This window comes from Cucumis melo, chromosome 10 (genome assembly GCF_025177605.1).
Source record: "Cucumis melo cultivar AY chromosome 10, USDA_Cmelo_AY_1.0, whole genome shotgun sequence".
NCBI classification, from domain to species: Eukaryota; Viridiplantae; Streptophyta; class Magnoliopsida; order Cucurbitales; family Cucurbitaceae; genus Cucumis; species Cucumis melo.
In genome coordinates, this window is record NC_066866.1 from 20,359,583 (window position 1) to 20,381,936 (window position 22,354).

At 35.9% G+C, this 22,354-nt stretch overlaps 1 protein-coding gene across 8 annotated transcripts in view; it reads right to left on the reverse strand.

Annotated features, from left to right (window-relative positions):
- Positions 1–2,337: 2,337 nt before the first annotated feature.
- The window catches only part of LOC103495062 (ADP-ribosylation factor GTPase-activating protein AGD4-like), a 46,314-nt gene continuing 26,297 nt past the window's right edge, over positions 2,338–22,354 (reverse strand). For 5 of the 8 annotated variants that reach the window (XM_051090868.1, XM_051090865.1, XM_051090870.1 and 2 more), the window contains 9 exons: positions 21,324–21,539; positions 14,543–14,674; positions 13,054–13,272; positions 10,768–10,854; positions 10,389–10,646; positions 9,947–10,068; positions 9,648–9,738; positions 8,889–9,334; positions 2,338–2,716 (listed from right to left, as the gene is read on the reverse strand). In XM_051090868.1, the coding sequence (XP_050946825.1) occupies positions 2,602–2,716; positions 8,889–9,334; positions 9,648–9,738; positions 9,947–10,068; positions 10,389–10,646; positions 10,768–10,854; positions 13,054–13,272; positions 14,543–14,674; positions 21,324–21,539 (1,686 nt within the window). In that variant the 3' untranslated portion in view covers positions 2,338–2,601. Of the gene's footprint in view, positions 2,717–8,888; positions 9,335–9,647; positions 9,739–9,946; positions 10,069–10,388; positions 10,647–10,767; positions 10,855–13,053; positions 13,273–13,590; positions 13,629–14,542; positions 14,675–21,323; positions 21,540–22,354 lie in introns of all 8 variants that reach the window. The other 3 variants (XM_051090869.1, XM_051090867.1, XM_051090866.1) reach the window with 2 other exon arrangements.

Genomic DNA, 22,354 nt, shown 5'->3' on the forward strand with positions numbered 1-22,354 from the left:
TCACATACTTACTAATGCACGAGCATGTTAATCCTATTGTGAGAATTTAATCTACATAACATACACTATGTGCAAAGATGATTTAAAACTTCCCTGTATACATTCGTAGATAACACACTAAAATAAACTGGTTTTGGCTCCTAATTAAACTAAACTTACTAAATTATTACAATAATAATTAAAATAAGCCTTGGACTAGACCCATACACCTTCAAAGCATCTCGAATCACTAAGAAATGAGCTTGAAGAAGCCCGAATGAACTAAATCGGTCTGATCCATACATCTGGACTGGCCATCCTTCGCGGGTGCATTTCAAGAAAAAAAAAAAAAAAGACTTAAATGGCGTTGCAGTGTTGTTGAAGAGTCGCCTCAACACTGCCTTGAATTTCTAGGCACGAACATGAATGGCTCCATGATCAATACAGAAACCTCTCGTTGTTTTCGTTTTCCTGCTGACTTTTGTTCAATTTCTCTAAATTACTTCCTATTGGAACTCTAATGATTCTAGCAAATTTACAGACCCTAAATACCAAATTAATGACTGTTTAGCATTACAATAACTACTACACAACCAAGCTTAATTAATTTGTCAAAACCATTATATGTTTATTTTAGTTCGAACATCATTCGTCACATGAATTGCCACCCGCCATATGCAATTAGATACCAATCGTAAGAATGAGCTAACAAGTAGCAAAAGTGCATCAAATATCTTATAAATTACATGGATTTTAAAGATTAACATACTAATAAAAACTTGAAAAAAAAAATTTGGAATTTAAACATTTGGAGCTCAAACTCTCCATTGAATTGTTGTTGATCACGAACACAACAAAGAACAACCAGAAGATCTTCCTACTGTACTCAATACTTAAAACTATTGGGTGGGAATTAATTTGGGATCTAATTAGGAGAATTATGAGTACGAGAGATAATGCTTAATTTTAGAAATTTCCAGCATTAAGTGGAAGAGTTTAATCTAATTAAACTCTTTATATACATAGGCATATCCATGCAAGTTATCCATGAGAGAATTTAACAAGAAGATGACAATTCTAGTAAGATAGTAGATTTGGTGGATTCATCTAACAGGAACAATTAAACTAAGCTTACACTTGATTAATTTTTAATAGAATTAGCTGTAATTAGGGTAAAATTGATCCAATCCTCATTGCACATGTTTATCGTTTTCATTATTTAAACTATTTGAGCTATACTTGATTTGGAATCTTGTTTCCAAAGCATGAGTTTATAAAGAGTTTGAAAAAACATGTGTTTATTGATGAGTTACTGACGTTATTAAGTTGTTTCTTTAAACACGAGATTTATGAGCAAGCATGTAAATGCTAAGTTTCTTGAATGTTTATTGTTTAAAATATATTTAAGCAAAGCTTGATTTACAGGTTTAAGATTTGCTTTATGCAAGAGATTTATATAAACATGTTGAACTAGTCTACAACAATATTTTAAAGCATGATATTTATTTAGAATGTTTTAGTCTATACTTGTGCATAGAGGTCACGTGATGAGGATATTCAACAGATAAATAGAGTTTTTATCACATAGACTAAGTTGAGATGAGGGACACTACACTACAAATGCCTAGATTTTCCATTTTGAAGTTTCATATTAAGATGAGAGCACTATTGATACCTAGAGTTTCATCCCAAGAGGTAAATAGAGATTTAGGGTATAGTAAGGAAGAGAAGGGTTGAGAAACTATTAGACTGATAAACTATTTATATGCTTTGCTAAGTTATTTATTACTCATTTGTAAACTATGTTTTATTTTAAAAACTAGTCACTCACTGAACTTTATATTACGCTTTCCAAAAATATTTTCCTTAATTTCCATGTAGAGATCGTGAATCCAATACCTGACTACTTCTACCTATCTATTAGAGTTTGAGTTGTCTTTTCAATATCTTATTACCATTTGTGAATATGGACTATATACGAATACTTGCATACACTTGTATTTGAGTAGGATGTGGGTTGTAAGATGATTTTCTAATTTTTCTTTTCTATCTATTAGCATTTTTAATATAAATTTTGAGTACATATTCATATATTGGATTTCATTGATGAAAATTATTGCTAATGTTTAGTGAGTTGCGGTGGGATGTTAACTTTACAAGACCACACATCTACCAAAATGAGATTTTTAACCTACTATTAATAATAATACATTATTTTGGGACATTATATAAATTGAAGACATTCTCAAGTAAAGAAACCTAAAAGACAAACACAATTATACAAGTATTCTTAAATATCTTAAAAAATATTTCTACAAAACAAGCGTAATTACTAAAGATATCAAGAACAAAGAGTGATACCAATAAATACAATTTTATTCCCAATCAATTGAGGATTCTTGTACAAAAAAAACCATCAACAACAGATATTAAAAAGTTAAAGAAGATATACATACCACTAAAAATATTACAAAATTCTAGATTCCACCGACAACCAAAGGAATATATAGTGAATTACACAAAAACAATAAACAACGTCAATATAAAATAATAATAATAATAGTAATAGTAGTAGTAGTAATAATAATAATAATAAATCAAAAGTGTTCCAAATTTTATGGTTTATTCAGATCCTGTAAGCAAAAGAAATAGCTCCTCATCGGTTATTGCTCCCATTTCCATTGCTCTTTCTAAGGCACTTAATCCTCCACAATCTTTGATTGATGGTTTTGCACCTCTGTTTATACAGTTAAAAATAAGTAAAAACACAGGCAATAAAATTGTATAAGAAACGCCGATGTCAATCTATATGATATCTGTACACTTCCGGTTTGATCAAAGTCACTGTATCAAAATGTTTTCCTTCACTGTTCGATAATTATCTCATTTTCAGTTTTTAGTTTTTCAAATTGAAGCGGAAAACACCACTTTCTTACTTTTGTTATCTATTTTCTACCACCGTTTTAAAAAATGAAGTCAAATGTTTAAAACAAAAATAATTTATTTTCAAAAACTTGTTTTGATTTTTGAAATTTAGCTTAAGAGTTCAACTCATTTACTTAAGAAAGATAAAAAAGAACGTAAGAAATTGAAAGGAAATAAGCATAATTTCAAAAAATCAAAATAGTTATCCAATAGGGAGTTGATAGTTGTGTCAATTAGTTCTAGGAGATACCAGTGTCGATATTAGAAAACATTCCAACCACATGCCACTGCCTAAGTCATAAAAAATTGAGTAAATTGTTTACGCTATATGATGAAAAAAAAAAGAGCTTAAATGCTTATAATGTAACTCTGGAGCTAAATGAAGAGTTAGTCCTCCATGTTTAGGAGAACTCTCGAACTAAATCATGCGCTGAATAAAAGTTAAGTCTTATGCTAGTTTAATATTGATAACTAATTTTATGCCTTATGCTAATTTCCAAGTCCCATGTATAGAAGAGTGTGATCGAGCCCGAAAATGTGAGACTAGAATTGGAATGATATGATCTTATTTGATATAGGTAGTAGATGAATTACAAGAACAATGAAAGGAAATACAATTGAATAGATAAGAAAGTCAATTCGAGAAACTCAATATGAAACCCTCCTCTCTGTTATCCTTTCTCCCAAGGACGGAACAAAAAACCAATCAACACATACCTAACTTTCCCTCAAACGAAGAACTATTTATAATAACAAAAGACTCTAACAGCCTTGGGTTCCCTAGTGGTCCCCTTTCACACGTGCTATTCCCTTCTTCCCCCTTCTACTATATCGTAGAATAATAGGTGGTCTATAATTACTCCCTTTCCAAATCCACCTTGTCCTCATGGTGAAAATCTGAAAACAACTGTTGAACTTCATCATAGACTTCCCAGGTAGCTTCATGTCTCGGTAAACCCTTCTAGCTTATTAACACTTCCCACACTCCAGATGCATTCTTTTGATAGCCAATTATTTCTTCGAGAACTGCTTTCCACTCATGATTTTCAGACATACAAGGAACTATCCGTTGCACTTTAGCATGCTCTCCTAACATCTTAAGTTGAGATACATGAAACACCGGATATATTGCTGCTATAGATGGCAACTCCAGCTTGTAAGCAACTGGTCCAATCTTCTCAATTATTCAGTATGGACCGAAAAACTTTAGGGATAGTTTTTCATTTTTTTTCTTCCTCAACAAAACCTGCCTATATGGACGAATCTTCGAAGAACCATTTCTCCTACCTAATATTCAACGTCTTCTCTTCAAATCTACATACTTTTTCATATTCTCTTGGGCCACCTTGAGGTGCTCTTTTAATGTACCTAATGTTACATCCCTCTCTTTCATTTGTTCATCAAGTGTAGAGTTGGGTGTTTCCCAATCCCTATAATAGATCAGTGGTGGAGGTAAATGACCATACACAGCCTGGAACGGGGTTACTCTCAATGACCTTTGGTATGTAGTGTTATACCTATATCCTACCCAATGTAGCTACTTAACCCATTCCTTTGGTCTTTCCCCACAAAAACAACGCTGGTAGATCTCCACTCTTTGGTTTACTACTTCTGTTTGCCCATCTCTCTGAGGGCAGTAAGCAGAGCTTCTATTCAATCTTGTTTCAGCAATCTAAACATTTCTTTTCAGAAATTACTTAGAAACACTTTATCTCTGTCAGAAACGATTGAATTAGGGTAACCATGCAATCTCACAACCTCTTTTACAAAAATATCAGTTACTGACTTAGCTGTATACGGATGTTTTAATGCCAAAAGATGGACGTATTTACTCGGCCGATCTACCATAACTAATATCACCTCAAAGTCAGTCGGCTTAGGCAACCCTTAAATGAAGTTCACTGAGATGTCACTCCATATATTATTTGGAACATCCCGGCAATAATAACCCTGTAGGAGATAATGCAAATGACTTGTTGCGTTGGCACACTAGACATTCTTCACAATACTTCTTGACGTCTTGTTTCATCCCCTACCAATACAATTCTCCTGTCAACCTTTTGTAAGTTCACAAGAAGCCGAAATGCCCTCCAACCACTTAATCATGATACATGTATAATATAGTAGGAACCAGAGATGAAGCCTTCAATATTACTAGTCTTCCTTTGCATCTTAACATCCCATGCTGCATAAAATAGTTGCCTGCTCCTTCATTCTTCTTTTGCTCAGTCATTATTTCCTTCGAACGATTATCTTTCTCCACTTCCTCTTTAATTGCCACCAAACCTATCAACGTTGGAGCAGTCAGATTATAGAGATATGCTTTTGGAGGCATCCTTGATAAGGCATCTGCAACTTTATCCCTGGTTTGTAAACTACCTCAAATGTATAGCCTAGCAATTTAGCTATCCATTTCTGATATTGAGGCTATATTACTCTTTGCCTTAAAAGGAATTTTAAAGAACGTTGATCTGTTTTGACTACAAACTTTCTTCCCAACAAATAAAGCCTCTATCTCTGCACTGCTAGCACCACAACCATTAATTCTCTTTCATATACTGGTTTTGCTCTGTCCCTCATGGTCAATGTGTGACTACAGTAAGCTATTGGTCTTTTCGCTTGAATTAGTACCACCCCTACACCATACCCTCAGGCATCTATCTCAATTTCAAATGGCAAATTCAAGTCAGGCAAAGCCAAAACTAGGAGTGTAATCATCACATTCTGTAATTTCACGAAGGCTTCTTATGCTTCAATTGACCACTTGAATGCTCCCAACTTCAATGGTTGTGTTAAAGAAGTAACTAAGGTTCCGCAATGTTGTACAAATCTCCTGTAGTAACCAATTAGGCCAAGGAATCCTCTAACTTCTCTGACATTTGTAGGAATTGACCATTCTTTAATTGCTATGATTTTTTCAGGATCCACCTCTACTCCTTTTCCTAATATTATATGCCCCAAATATTCCACTCTTGATCGTGCAAAATTGCATTTCTTTTTGTTTGCAGATAGTTCATGCTCACTCAGAACCTCCAATTTCAACTCCAAATGCTGCAAATGCTCTTCCAAATTTCTACTGTATATCAGTATAGCATCAAAAAACACTAGCACAAACTTCCTCACATAGGATCTGAATATAGTATTCATCAGTGACTGAAATGATGAGGGTGCATTGGTCAGTCCGAAGGGCATGACCAAAAATTCGTAGTGTCCATAGGTCCTGAAAGCAGTCTTTTTTATATCATCTGTAGACATTCTGATCTGCTGGTATCCAGCTTTCAAATCAATTTTCGAAAATAATGTTGCACCATTTAGCTCGTCAAATAACTCTTCAATCACCGGAATAGGAAACTTGTCGGAATTGTGACATTATTCGGGGCCCTATAGTCAACACAGAACCTCAAGCTTCCATCTTTCTTTTTCACTAACACTAAACTTGAATACAAATTGGTACTTGGGCGAATTACCCCAGAGGTCAACGTTTCATCTACTAATTTTTCCATTTCAGCCTTCTGTTGGTATGGATATCTGTATGGCCACACGTTCACTAGATCTGTACCCTTCTTCAAATGAATGTGATGTTCAATTTCCTTGCATGGAGGTAATTCTTCTTGTCATTCAAACACATCTTCAAACTTTGCTTGCACTGCAGGAATTGATTCTTGTTTTGTTGGCAATCTTCCACCCCAGTTCTGCTAAAGTCATTCCTCCCTCTAAAACTCGACATTCAATTAAGAACCCTCGATCAAAGTCAGTCCAGATTTTCATCATGCTTTTCAGACTTACTCTAGTCTTAGTAAGACTTGGATCTCCCCTTATGACTACCTTATTCTTATTATAGAAGGTCATGGTTAGATTCTTCCAAGAAGTATAACCACTGCATTCCTCAAATAACATTAACTCCTCCCAGTTCCAAAGGTAAGAAACTCTCCACTACTTTTCACTCATTCAACAGGATTTCTACTGCTTCACATACTCCTTTTCCTTTTATTACAATTCTCCAACCAAGTATTACTCCATAGTTGGAGGTCTCCTTTGTTGGCAATTGCAGTGTTGAAACTACCTTCTTGAATATGAAGTTGTGGGTGGCACCACAGTCAATTAAGATAGTCACTTCCTCCCCTTTAATCTTTCCCTTAACCTTCATTGTTCCCGGGTTAGATAACCCAACTACAAAATTTATAGACAATTCTACAATTGGTTTGGCCTCCTCTTCCATCTCCATCGAATTCATCTCTTTCTTTCTCAAAATCATCTTCTTTTATAATTTCTACTTCTTCATTATTTTCCCTCACTACAAACATTCGTAACTCTCTTTGCTCTTTGGCTTTACATTTGTGTCCGGAGAGATATTTTTCATCACAGCAAAAGCACAATCCCTTTCTCCTTCGAGCCTAAAATTCGGCGTCAGAAAGTCTTTTCACTGGACCTTCTCTTTAGTTCTCTCTAGCCGCTACTCCTTTCAAAGTAATAGTTCTCGTAGAAAATATATTTCCGGATTCATTCTCATCCATATTTGTTAAAGTATCGGATTTAATATTATTCGCATAATTGAATTGATACTTACCTCTGATACTTTCCTTTAAACTCATCGCGCTTCATGTGATCTCCCAATTTTCTACTCTTTGGGACAATTTCATCATTTGTGCTAGCCCAACAGGCTCCCAACATTCAACCTCTGCTTTAATCCATGGAGTCAGCACATTCATAAATGTTTCTTCCAAAACTTTGTTTGGTAATTCGGTAAAGGCACCCCTAATTTGTCAAAAAGATTTCAATACTTATCTACCGTTCATTCTTGTTTGATTGCCAGAAATCTTAAATTGATCCCTCTCTGATCAATCGAAATCTCACTAACCTCTGTTTTAAATTCGCCCAATCCTTAAACTTGCCACGTACTTCTTGCGACCTGTACCAGTCTAAAGCAGCTCCGTCGAAACTAATCACTGCTACAATCATTTTCTCCGAATCGATGAATTTATGTATTTAAAAATATCGGTCTACTCAAAACCACGAATCGGGATCCAATCACTCAGGTTTTCATCAATTTCTGTTTTCTTCGTTCATGCTTCACTTCCGATTTTTTCATCAATGAATTTCCTTCTTTCGTCGCTTTCGTCATCACAGATCCTTGACTTACATATACGATTAATCCTTCACTCATCATTGATTTCTCTTTCGCTTTGCTTTCAACATATTTCAACAACGATTGATGTTCTTTCTTAGCCTGCAGCCTGCATTACCAATCTCTCTATACTTTTTGACAAAGACATGAGGTTTACTTCGATCGCAAGTGACTTGTGCAACTTTGTTCTCATTCCAGATATCTCCTGATCGAAAATCTCCAATTTCTCCTCAATTTGCTTATGTACCATCTTCTTTAGATTTCCCAGGGATGAGAGCTTTGATACCAATATGATGGAGCCCAAAAATGTGATACTAGAATTGGAATGATATGATCTTATTTGATATAGGTAGTAGATGAATTACAAGAACAATGAAAGGAAATAGGATCGAATTGATAAGAAAATCAATTCGAGAAACTCAATATGAAACCTTCCTCTCTCTGTTTTCCTTTCTCTCAAGGATGGAAAGGAAAACTAATCAAAACATACCTAACTTTCCCTCCAAACGAAAAACTAATTATAATAAGAAAAGACTCTAACTATCTTGGTTTCCCTAGTGGTCCCCTTTTACACGTGCTATTCCCTTCTTCCCCCTTCTACTATATTGTAGAATAATAGGTGGTCTATCGTAGTGTTAAAGTACTGGTATAATTTATAAGATCAATTTTATTGTAACCTATAAGCTAACTGGGTTGATTTAATACCTATGTGTTTTGATAATAAACGAAAGGGTCTTTCTATGTAGCAACAGCTACCCCCACCCAACCCCCCGCCACCATAAGAAACAAACAATATCAACATAAAGAAAACAATAATATATAAATAAAATAAATGTAACAGACAGAGAACATAGTTCACCTTCTTAGTAGCAACTTAGCCAACTTGTTGTTTTTCTGGGAGATGCATTGGTGCAAAGGCGTCCTTCCATGAGAGTCACGTACATTTATATCGGTACCAAATTGTAATAGTAGTTCAAGCATCACTTGATTGTCATTTTGACAAGCGAGGTGCAATAGTGAGCAACCTTGAAGACTATTCCTTGACTCGTTAGAATCCCAATCTCTCCCGCATGATGATGGATTAAGTGATTCTTGATTTACCGAGTGTTCCTCGTCCAAATGTGGGCTTGAACTGACACCGACTACATTATCATAAGTCGTGTTGACAATCAATACAGCTGAAACTGCAATGAGACGGTATGCTTCTCGCAAGTCATTTCTTTTGACAGCTTCCCACATGCTTTTTGCATAAGAAATGTTGCCGGGCGCTTCACTATCCTTAACTACAAACTGTTTCTCTACATACTATTTAAGGAACAGAAGCTACAAGTCATACACTTGAATGAAAAAACTTGTATTCCTCAAAAAAAAAAAAATCTTGTGAAAAAGAACTGTAAGCTAGTTGAGAAAATCAAAGTATGAAAATACAAACATATCCCAAGAATAAATCCATCGATGTAAGTAATTTTAAATGGCCAATAATCACAATAGTGTTGTGGGGTTTCTGGCATGGATTATGAATAATTAAATTAAAAAAATATATATAAAATAGGAAACAGATTTCAGACCTTATATATAAAAAGAAAATGTGAAAAACGCAGAGGAAAAATCCTTCTACCTTAGCCTGAATGTATCTCTCCCTAAGCTGATTGGCATCCTTGGGACTTGGTTTTGGAATTGACGTGGCTACGGCATGTTCTGAATTATCCCTGCAAAAGTTCTTGCTTTTAGAATTCGATTGTAAATACTTGAAATTTCCTTATTAGTCAGCTGCCTATAAAACGGTGTAAATACTACCATCTTGAGAATAAAGATATATTGTAGGAAGGTTTTACTATGTTCTGTAACATATGTACGAACGATCAAATTTTGAAATAAACTCCACCAAATGACCAATACAGCTCAAGGAAATATTACCTTCCAGTATCTGCAAGAAACAATCCCTCCCAAATAGAGTTACAATAAGCATTGCCCAAGTTCCTAAACAAGTCCAATATTGAAGGCTCCCAGACTTTGACATCCAATATAATTGATCGCACCTGCAAGATCAGGAATAATAGCCCATCAGTTTTTCTTTTCACATGATTAGGTTAAAACTTTTTCTTTTACAATTATTTCTGGAGAATGTTCAAAGTTCCCCTCCATGTGTTTCATGTAGATATTGTATTGGGCACGACTTTTATTTTACTAACATTTCTGTCGCCAACATGTTCCAAACTTTAGAGTTCAAATACAATATTGTTGTATTACTAAGCAATATTTTCCAAACCTAGAAAAATATACAAGTAGAAGAGCCGAGACCCACCAGCACAAAAATCAAAATCCACGATGATAATAAGATTAAGCTGCATTCAAATACCTTTGAAATATGGACACCAAGATTACGGTGAACACCAGAGCATTCTATGCATAATAAAATGCCAAGGTTCAGAGACGCCCATTCGGGTTCTGGACTGCCGCACTCTGCACATAGATCATTTCCAGGGATATCTCTTAGTATCTTAGAAACAGAATCTACTTGGCTGCCATCTTCTAATCTTTTTTCATGTAGTGTCAGAATACTATAATCGTTGAAATTGTTTTTGTCACACTCTGGATATTTTGCTTCCAGTAATGGCTGCAGAAGATTCAAAAAGCTATCAAAAGCATTCATGCTGATGCTTTATCCTTTGCCACTCGCACACATATACACACTGAATAAATGTAAATAAATAAATAAACAATTATTAGGACCAAACCTGTTGAAGAAAATAAGAATTGAAAAGAGATGCAATAGCCCCCGTGATTTTATTGATCCAGTCCATCCTATCTGCCTCATTTTCAGCCTAGCCCAAGGAACAAAACAGTATCAAAGCCCACGATTTAAGTAATAAGTACAAGTGGAAAAACTGAACTCTAACTTTTGTCTTCTTTTTTTTTTTTTTTTTTTTTTTTTGTTTAATTTACGCTCTAGTTAAGATAGATAATTGAAGAAAGCTTGGTATAGGGAACAGAAAACTCAAAATGCTCCCAGAAGGGTTTCTGCAAAGATAAATTATCCGTAATATTTGGGTTTTACACCAATATTATTTTGAAATGTTTATTCAAAACAAAAAGTAGGCAATTTACTTCTAACATTTGATGTCTACAGGGGTAAAATTGCTTCTTCAATGCGTTATGTCCATAATTCTTAATGATGCACCATACTACCAAAAAAATATGGTCCAATCATGCAATATTAAAGTACAACACTTTTCCCTAAAGTTTCAATGTTTCATATTCATATTTAAGTTTTAGCAGAAAGAAAACTTTTCAATATTTTCTACTAAAGTTTACCAGTTTCTATATAAGAAAAAGTAGATGAAAAATAAAAGGCAAACTACCAAATTTAAGCTGTAAACTTTTAAGAACAATGAATGTATTAAAAGGATAATATATCTAAAACTCCTATAATGTTAGCATGGTTGCATGCGGTCCCTTTCTCTCTATAAAAAAGTCTGGGAAGCACGAAAAATAAGCCACTAATATCATGGTGAGGGCTAAACTTCAAAAAGCCAGTAAAACTAAGATCTTTTCATGTGTTTAACTTAAAAGGCAGGAAAGAGTGTAAGGAAGTGAGAGAAGCTTGCAGAAGTGCTTCTAGACCTCTTGGGATGAGGCAAAATTTTGAACTAAACTTTCTTATCTTCATAGAGAGAAATGTGGAGACGAAATCCTTGTTACATTGACTGCATAGAAATTTGGATTTAGAAGAGCAAACTAAAGAAAAGAAGGATAGAGAAAGGCAACATAACAATGGGCCAAGCATACCTTTCGTTCAGGAACAGGATGAGACAAAAGTACTTGTTGCGCATACTAGTACCAATTAGAAAAAATGGTTCCAACTCTATGTATGCCTAGGTTAACAAGGTTAGCAGAGTAAATGTCCATATACCTCGGATCATTCTTGACCTTTCTATTAGAGTGATAACGATATTGAAGATGTCCAATTAATCAACAAGGAAAGAATGTGACTCAGAGTGGATAAAACCATTTAACACTTCAGCTTTTCTGGGGAATGTACACAGAAAAAATCGTGCAATGAGCACTCATTGCGGGCTACAAGAAAATCAGAGGGTGAATGAGACGATTTGAAAAATCAGGGTCGGACAGGAGAGGGAACCTTGAAGGGTACACAACAACATCAATATCAACTTCTCGTATTATATTATCTTCTTAAAGTTACAACCTAAATAAGACCTCAACAAAGAAAAACCAAAATTGAAAAGAACAACAAATGGGTGAGGAAAGGAGAAGGATGTCCGGGCTTGAACCCAAAACGAAAACGAGCAAGAGGCTAGGGGAAATATCAAAGAGGCGACTTAACATTTCCAGGAGGAACAAGTAGTCAGATTCCGAACATTGAAATATCAATACTATAAGACCAAAGGAAAACCTCCAACTCAAACCCATTCAATCCCTTCAGTTATAGTTTAACTAATGAAATGAAATAATATTTAAAAAAATAATAATAATACCCAGACGTAGGAATTACATTCCAGTTAGCTATGTGACTGCCATTGAAGAAAGAAAATATAGATCGACAATCTGTCAACAAGAAACATAAACAACCCCATTCTTCTAGATATGATGAGGTCGCTAAGACGGTGTCAACCTAGTTGAGATGTCCGGGTGCGACTGCTGATCCCTAGTATTTTTGATAGTTTTCACATAACCCTCTTGTACTTTGCGCTCGTGTCTCTTTTTGCCTATTAGTAAAGAGATCTATTTCCATTTCAAAAAGAACATAAACCACATTCTTTTATATATTACTATTCTTTTGACTTTTCAACTTTTCCCCTTGTTGCAAAAATCAAAGTTTCCATTTATATTGCATTCAAATATCGCTTACGCAGACAATAATGTGATTTATTGTCTCCAAAATTCAAGCCAAGATAATAGAAACAATAAGAGCTGAGAAGAAAACTGAAAAAATAAGATGAATAATGCTAATTCGAGAGCTTAAGAAAAAGAAAGTCACCCGGATAGCTAAGTCAACTAATTACCTGCAAAGTGAAGGTCTTAGAGGGAGAAATTATTCTGAAGCAAAGTCGTAGATCTGAATCCTCTGCATCCATCTTTATTGTAGACGTATGCAAGTTAACTGTAGAACAACGCAAAATTTCTTCATTGAGTGACGATGACCTAGTGTGCCTTGCACGGAATCTACCAAACATACTGTTGTTGAGTTCATCTGAGCGATTGAAACTATGAGATTGCTGTCCCTGAAGAAGATATTATATTAAACACATTAAGGGTCCGTTTGAATCGATTTAAAAAAAATGTTTTTGAAGAAACTTATTTTTGTTTAAACTCATTTTTGTGGAAAATGTTCAAAACACACTTAAAAAACCATTATGAGTGGCTTCCAAACACTCTAGATTTTTTCCGAAACAACTTATTTTTTGAATTAAACACTTGAAAATGTAATTCAACCATCCCATAAATTTACCAAAATCCACATAACAGTTCGGATTTATTAACTTTTATAATTATTTATATTTATGTCACCATAATAATTGTCCAGCATATTGCAAATATACCTCATACAAAGGGAAATGCTCAAGTAAAAGGTTTCCACCTAGAACAAAAATATAAGGACAAATAAAAATGCAATTTGAATTCAAAAAGTCCCTAAACCAAATAATCCACAGATTGACCTTTCATGAAAAAATAAAAGGACATAACAACTTCACCCCAGCAGCAGTTGAAATACGAGAAGTCTTGCAAACATCTATGGAATCACCTTAAACAAGTCTCAAAAGATATTTTTTATTTATTTCAAAATAAAAAAATTTATCATCAAGCACCGCAAAAAAATGAAGAAGTTTTATCCTCTTGAAATTTGAGCTTAATACAAATTCCAGATGTCCAAAATAGACTTCCAAAAGAGAATCTCATCCATTTTATTTTTATGTACTTCACAGTAACTCAGAATTTCATCCCACATATCACTGAATGATAAATTGTAAATTCAGTTGGACAAGTTACATCTCACAGAAATCCAATCATATCATAATATCATTTTTCTTATGAGAAGCCAGACCATGCTATCATTAACGACACTTCCCTTGGTTTACAATAAAACCTTGGTAGGGTGCTATGGGTCAATCATAGAACAAAGCAAAAGCAGCAAGGCCGAGAAACACAGGCAACCACCCCCCCCCCCCTACATGCTGAACTTTGAGCTATCAAAAGTGCTGTTGGGCAAATGTGAAAGGAGATCATTTTTCAGCAAAATAAATAAAAAGTTTGCACACAACGTGCACTAAGCAATGAACCTTGGAACTTAAGCATGAAGCACAAAAGAACGTGGGGACTTTTTCTATGAAGCGCTTGTGTATATAGAAGCACATTCTAGTAAAAAGTAATTCTTCAGACATTTTGCTTAGTTACTGCCTTGCTGGATGTCAAGGTGTTGAAGGTGCTATGTCCGACAATCTGATTTATATAAAAGATCCTTAACAAGTCTACCAACGTAACAAATAAACATACCACATATCTGCTTGCCTTGTTCTTATAATAATAGAGAGCACCTTGACTATCAAGTACAAAAAACATCCTTTTCCAATCTCCCCTCGAACCTGAAGATCGTTTCAAGAGATACCCTTGTTTTATTGTTTCGACCTACGGATACAAAGATGACAAAAGAATAGTTAAACGATAGCTGGAGAGATGAAATCCTTTTAAATTATAGTCGCATAAAGAACGAAGTAAACAAAAAATGGTTCAGGAGCAACATGCATTTGCCAGTTGCCAGTTATTTATGATAGCCTTATTAGTTATTACTTTATGTAAAGTATATTTGTTTTCTTTTTTCAGTTGACATGTATTCATGTTTATTGTCCTCATCTAGAACACCATATGAATTTCAATATTGGAAGAATACAATAGCATACAAAAACCAATCTCGAAAATGTCCTACTGGAGTAAGGACCTCCAACTGGGAGTTAAGTTACCTACCTAGTGATTCAAAGTCCAAAGAGAAACCTGAAATCTCACCAAGGGCCAAATAGCACTAGGGTACCTCTGCACTCCCCTAAAAACTATGTGATTCCTCTCCCCCTAAACCAATAATAGAGCACACCCCTTGCATGCCACAAAAAGTGGCCCAATCAAAATATCTTGCTGACCTGATAACACATAATTGAACTCTCAAAATATCTTGCTGACCTGATAACACATAATTGAACTCTTGCCTTCTAGCAAAGAATAAAGTAACAAGGAGCCACTAACGAGGCTACCTCCTCGACTTCCGATCCAAAGTGTTCACACAGCCTAGAAGAACTTGTCAAGTAAATAACTTCACTTTCTTAGGGATCTAAATACTCCAGGAAATCACACTCCTATTCACTAATGGGAGAAGGGTTCAATAAGTGCCAAAAAAAGACTTGCAAAAAAGCCTCCCCAGGTGCGAAAGTCCCTTCTCCCGATCCTAGAAGTACCACTTGGATAAAAGACAGAAGAGAAACCACCTGCGTTCTTTTCCTATCAAACGAAGAACAACGGAACCCAAACAAAAATGAAACAGAGTTCCCAGACCACACCAAAAAAACATATATCAAACAGTTTTTAGAAAGAATTATGGTATGAACAGGCAACCAAAGGTAAGTTTTCTCTCTCCCCTCTCCCCTCTCTCCTCTCTCCTCTCTCCTCTCTCCTCCCCAAATCTAGTTCGCCGGCCACATTCTTGACTCTTCCGACAAGACTCAAGAAACAGCAAGGAAGTTGTCAGCTGCAAAATAAATCAGTCACATTATTGCATATGGAAAGAAGAGGGCAATTGTCACATTGAAGATGAGGAAGCAAAAAGAATCATATCTATTTCTGAAACCAACTTCGATGGATTCTGACTACTCTTTCGGAGCAACAAAGAACATCCGTTGATAGCTACTTTAACAAATTCGGTGACACTGACAGAGGAAGGCTGAAGATTTCGAAGTTCCAAGCAAAGTCAGGTTGGCTCCTTAGTTGCAATCAGTGGCCTTATTTGGGGGTCATTTCAATCTAAGGGTACACTCAGAAGAAAAGCAACAAGGCTGGTCTTTTGCAATATGATGGATAAGTTCATCGGAAAATTGGACTATGTCAAGTGGTATGCCAGCAATGCACTCAAGACCCTGACTCCGAGAATGCTCAAAAAGCAGAGTTATGCAGAAATGGTCAAATTCAGTACTTCCAACATAATAAAAGAAAAGTCTGAGCAAAAGAAAGTCAACCAAGCACAAAGACAGCAGGAAGATGTGCAAGTGTCCAGACACCCCTATACATTATAGCACACCAAAACCAGAAAACCAGAACCAATGGGTAATCAAGAATATGGAGGTAGCTCAAACTAACTTCGAGCAGTTGTGGATTGTGCTAAGCTATTTGCTTTTGATGATTGGAGAAGAATCCGTAAAATGCTGGAGCCAATATTCCAAGTTTAAGGTTGTGATAAATCCTGTTTTTTATGAGAATGCTCGCATCAGTCTGGATCAAGACTCAATCAAGGAGCATATAAGGGGAGAAGGAGCTTGGAAATTGATGGGCTCTTTTCATCTTAAATTTGAAAAATGGGAAAAAAAATAAACATAGCAGACCAATTGTTACGAAAGGATTTGTAGGTTGGCTAAAATTCAATAATCTTCCTTTAGATTACAAGAGTAGAAGAACTTTTGAGGTCATCGGAGATCACTTCAGGGGTCTTGAATCCATAGTCTCAGAGACTATCAATCTCTTAAACTGTAGAGAAGCAAGAATCAAAGTCAAAATAAACTTATGTGGCTATATTCCTTCAACAATAGAAATCATAGACCCGAGAAGAGGAAACATTTTTCTGCACTTTGGGGACATAGAGGAGATGAACCCGCCGAAGTTCATAAAAAAGACATTAGTGGTTGATGATTTTGAAAAATCCCAAAGACCTCTTGTGTAACACCCCAAAATTTAAGGTAATTTTTATTTTAATTATCTTAACTTTAATTTTTGTAATTATGGGTGTTATTTGGTTGTATTTGAGAAAATTTGATTAGTTATATACTTGATTGTATAATTAATTTAAATGTTGAAGGTAAGATAATTATATTTAAGTGGATAATATAATTAAGTGGGGGTATTTTATTTTTGAAAGATAAAGATGATTGGTTGGAGAGAGGGAAATTTAAGTTTTAAAGAAAAGATTTGGTGGGATTTAAATGAAGAGAGAGAGTGTGAAGATTTCTGGGAAAGAGAAAAAGAGAAAAATAAAAATAAAAGGAATTATTTTTATTAACTAGGCCTTGAGATGTGTGACCATTCATCATCTTCCTCAATCAAACCAAAAAGGAAAAGCCCTAATTTCTTCTTCTCCCAACCCGACCCGAAGTGTCGCATCTTCTCCGTCAACCGAAGCTCAGCCGCGTCGTCGTTCTATCAGCCGATCACCCTTCAAGTCAAGACCGTCGCAAATCGCCGAGCCCCTCCGTCCGTCGCTCCGTCGAAGCCGTCTGCCGTTTCGTGTGCCGCCGTTGAAGCCTGTCGCGTCGTCGTCGAGCGCCAACCGTGCACGCAAGTCTGTAGCCAAGCCATGCGCGCGAGCCCACGCCAAGTCGTGCTTCACCTCAGTCGTGCAAGCGTGTAAGCCGTCCGAGCTGCGCCACTGAGCCACCCGCCTATCCAAGCCGCGCCTCCCCTCTGCGAGCCGCGCCTGCCTCCCAGCCGAGCCGCAAGCTTTTTGTAAGCCACAAGCCTATTTTTGGGTCATTTTCACCTGTTTTGGTAAGTTTTGATTAGGTTTTGGTATGCCCAACTAAGTTTAATTTTTAGACCTAAATAATTTAATTTTGGATTAAATTAAATAATTATTTTATCCTAAAGGACCGGTTTGACCAACTGGAGTTTGGGTTGTGGAACTCTTTCTAGTTAAAGGAAATTGTTGCAACATTAATATTGGGTAAGCTGATTCAACTGGAGTTTTTGGACCTTTAATTCCTTGAGGTCAAGTTATTAATTGGTGTTTTCTAACTATTTAGGACTTCGTTGCTTGGAAAGCGTGTTTTGCTGTTAAAATTTGACTGAGCTAATCTCCAAGTAAGAGATTCAACTACTAGACCCTCGAGCTTTAATGAAGGAGACCACATGTATGCATGGTTATGTACCGATGATGGATAGATACATAATTTGAGGTTACAGACAGAGACTAACATTGTATTTATGACTGCTGGTTGCTTTGTGGCTAGAGCTGATAGTACGGTGATGTTATCACCTAAGTTTTTTTTTATATGATATGACATGTTATGATATGATATGATATGATGATGATATGTTATGTGCATGCTATGGATAGGGTGTATGTTAGCTTTACCTATTAGAGTCGTACTCACATGGGTTTCCCTCGGGATCACTACCTTTTCATGACTGTGTAGTCCGACGGGATTACCAGTCCATAATGACATAGACATGATTTGAGTGATTCGACGGGATCACTCACAACCCGATCGTCTTAGGTGTTCTTTTGGGTTCACCAAAGACCAGCTTGTTCAAACGGGGTCACAGATTGCACGTGTCCGGGAACGTGCTAGTTCAGGAGTACCACTCTTCAAGACTCTAATAGGAAGTTAACAAGCACCTAGCGAGACTAGTAGTGCGGTCCCTTACGGAGTATATTTTCATACTCACTCTTTCTATTTCTATTTTTTCAGGCAGAGGCAGAGGCAAAGGTAAAAGCAAAGGCAAGCTGGTAAATGACCAGAAGTGACCGTGGCGAGCCACAGGGACACGTTTGCTTCTGCTTACATCACGTGTCAGATTTCAGTATTGATGTTTCCTTTCATTCCATTTTTGTTTTACTTATTTCCTTGTTTTTCCCTTGAAAACTAGTAGGGTCCGAAATAGGATTTTGTTTTAATTTATTCCCATACATTCTATTTATGAATTTATTAACAAATTGCAGTTTTGTTTTATTTTCCATTTAATTTAAATAAACTTTATTTCTTTTCTTTTAAAGTAAAGTCCTCTACTTAGTGTGAGAGGTTGGGTCTTTACATCTTGCACATCAGAACAACTTTATATGATAAAGAGGTTGACCTTACAAGATATCCACTTGTCCTGAACGTTTCAAAATTCACCTTCGAAACATTATCAGTAGCAAGAAATCCGTTTGAGGCCTTGTAGAAAAATCCCGATCAATTGCTTGTGCTAGTGAATAGGAAGGAAACGATAAGGCGGGCTGACACAGCATTAACGGAGTCGTTAAATGAACTGTCACATTTACTAAATTTCACCAAAGGAAAGAAGAAAAGTATTTCCTCAAGAATTCCGTTGAAGCAATTCATTAGAAAACAAACCTCATTTGATAATGCTTGGACTGCATTGTTGAGGTCTGAGGATTTAGCTAATATAATGGAAATTTCCCTTCAAAATGGCAAATTCACTTGGTCGAGAGAGGGTGGCATAGCAGCAAGATCTTTGTTGGACAGATTTTTCATCAATAATAAATGGGATGATGAATTTGAAAACTCAAGAGTGCCCCGTAAAGCAAGAATTTTCTTTGATCACTACCCATTATTACTAGAGGCTGGTGCAGTAATATGGGGGTCATCCCCATTCAGGTTTTGCAATAGCTGGTTGTTGATCAAAGAGTGCGACATCGTCATTGAAGGAGTTTCGAAAAGCGCTCCAGGCACAAGTTGGGCAGGATTCATTCTTCATGAGCAGGTTCGTAAAGTTAAACATGCTGACAAAAATTGGCATGCTGCTCATAAGATTGATCTAAAACAAAAAGAAGAAAGGCCGCTAAGAGAGAAAGAGAGTAAGAGATCAAAAATTGTTATTGTTTAGCTTCGTAAAGTTAAACATGCTGCATGCTGTTCATAAGATTGATCTAAACCAAAAAGAAGAAAGGCTGCCAAGACAGTAGAGATCAGTGACGAGCTTGCAGAACGGGTTGGTCTGAATGATGCCGAATTGGCTCACAAATCAGCCATCCAAACTGATTTATTATGTATTTACAGAATTGAAGAAAGAAACTATATACACAAAAGTGAGCTAAACTGGCTGGCAGTAGGAGATGAAAATACAGGCTTTTTTCACAGATTTCTTAATGCAAAAAACAGGAAAAACCTAATCACAGAATTGGTTGATGAGCAAGGGGCGATAACGAAGTCTTTTCGTGATATTGAAAGGGTTATACTGGGTTTCTATGAAGGCCTTTATAAAAGACTTCCAGGAGTCGGATACCTACCTATTATGGCAGATTGGTCTTGTGTCTCGTATCTCAAAACATAGCACTTGTCAACAGCTTCTCTGAGGGGAAAATTTTCAAGGCAATTAAGGCATTAGGTGGCATTAAAGCTCCTGGTCCGGATGGATTTACCACGGAACTTTTAGTGAAACATTGGCCAAATCTTAAAGAAAGTTTCAAAAGATTGTTTGATGACTAAGCTTTGAATCTGTCTACAGATTGGTAGTTTATATTGTTATTTTCAGTCTTTGCATGACATTAGTATCTTTCTTTTATTTTGGATATGATGCGGGCGCTAAGGGGGTGTCAACCTAGTTGAGATGTCTGGGTGCACCTATTGATCCTCTCTCTCTCCCCTTTCTAGGCTTCTCTATTACTCTCACTATATAACTCTCTTGTACTTTGAGTTTATTATCAACAAAGAAGCTTGTCTCCGTTTCAAAAAAAAAAAAAAGAAAGAAATATGGTATGAACAAGAAAACCCAAAGCAGAAGAGACTATACCCGACCAAAAGATCCTCCCCAGAAGTACATTTCCTTACCCTCCCCACCACATAATGAACAAGATTAGAGAAAGAGGAAAGCTCAAGCAAAATATCCTTCCAAGGATTTCAATGTGTCTTTAACCCACTCGATTACCACTCTAAGGGATGAGAGTCATACTTACAATGATACTGTGTCACAAACATTTAGGCTCAAAGAGACACGCCAAAGCCAACAGAGCTTTGTTTTTCATTCCCCTCGACCCACCCCTCACACACTCACAGGCTTCCCTCACTAGGTGAGAACCTCTTCCTTCATCCATCCCTTCCCAAAGGAAAACCCTTCTAAGCTTCGCAATTTTTTCACATCTAGGAGCTATAGATTACAAGTTTCTTGATCCACAGTGTTCAATGATTAGGCAATTGTCTTGTGAGACCAATCAAGATAGAGTATAAGTGAGCATATATTTACAGTTATTGTTAAAGAAGTATCCACAACTCAATTAGTTCCCAAGTGAAATATAGTTGAGAATATTTAAGGAGTTGGGTAGACGGTATTGCGAAGAAACTGAAAATTTAAAAACTGTTTTCACCTTCCCATTGACAATGGACTGAGGAGCTGTTTCAACACTTCTGTAGGAGCTAATACCACTACCATGAATGCCATCAGAAACCACAGAAGGATCGAGGCTATTGGAAGCTTGCAAATTGTCCAGCTGTGCCTGTGTCCTGAATTCCTGAATCCTTTTTGCAAGTTTATCTTGTTCAATGTTGGCCAGTTCTTTAGATTGTTGTGCATATGTTAGAACCTTGAACAAGACAAAAAAAAGTTACAAGGAAAAAGCAATTTAACTTTTGCAGGATTTTTCATATAGGTGGATAAAGCTTATATTAGGAAAGACTTCCATACAGCACGAAAATCTTCTATAGACAACCATTAGTTTTTAGCCATGCCACCAAGATTAAAAATTATGTAGAACCTACTAAATAACATAATAAAATTTGGCAATGTGGCTAAATATGAATTGAAATAGTTCAGAAGTCGGATTCATGCAACACCTTTTTCTTAAATTTCTGCCACCAATTCAGATTAGAATAAGGTTGTCTATAGATGTCAAAAAAGAGAGGAAATTTGTTCTAGCCGATAGCAACAGACTTAGACTCCCCAGAAGACAAATGAATTAACCAGCAAATCATGATATTGGTCCGTTGATTCGTATTAGGGTAAGGGAAATACAGTGTTAGCATTCAGAATTGGTTGCGATATATCCATGGAATAAAATATTCATATTGGTATTTGATGTAGCCTAAAAGATAAAAGGGAGAACTTTCTCCAAGAGTCAAATAGAAGTCTTGTTATTAATCATAAGTTATCAAAACATGATGGCAATCTCTCTAAGAATTGTAAAGCAAACTAATCTTGGTCCTAATTAATCAAAAAAAATTAATGCTAATCCTAATAAACCAAGGAAATTAATCCCAACTCTGATTAATCATGAAAACTAATCTCAATCCCAATGAATTAAGGATTTGACGATAGTACCCTAATTAACCCTAATGTTACTACACCAGTATTTCCATTTTAAGGACAGTCAATAGATGTATCATAAAATATTGTTCTTGA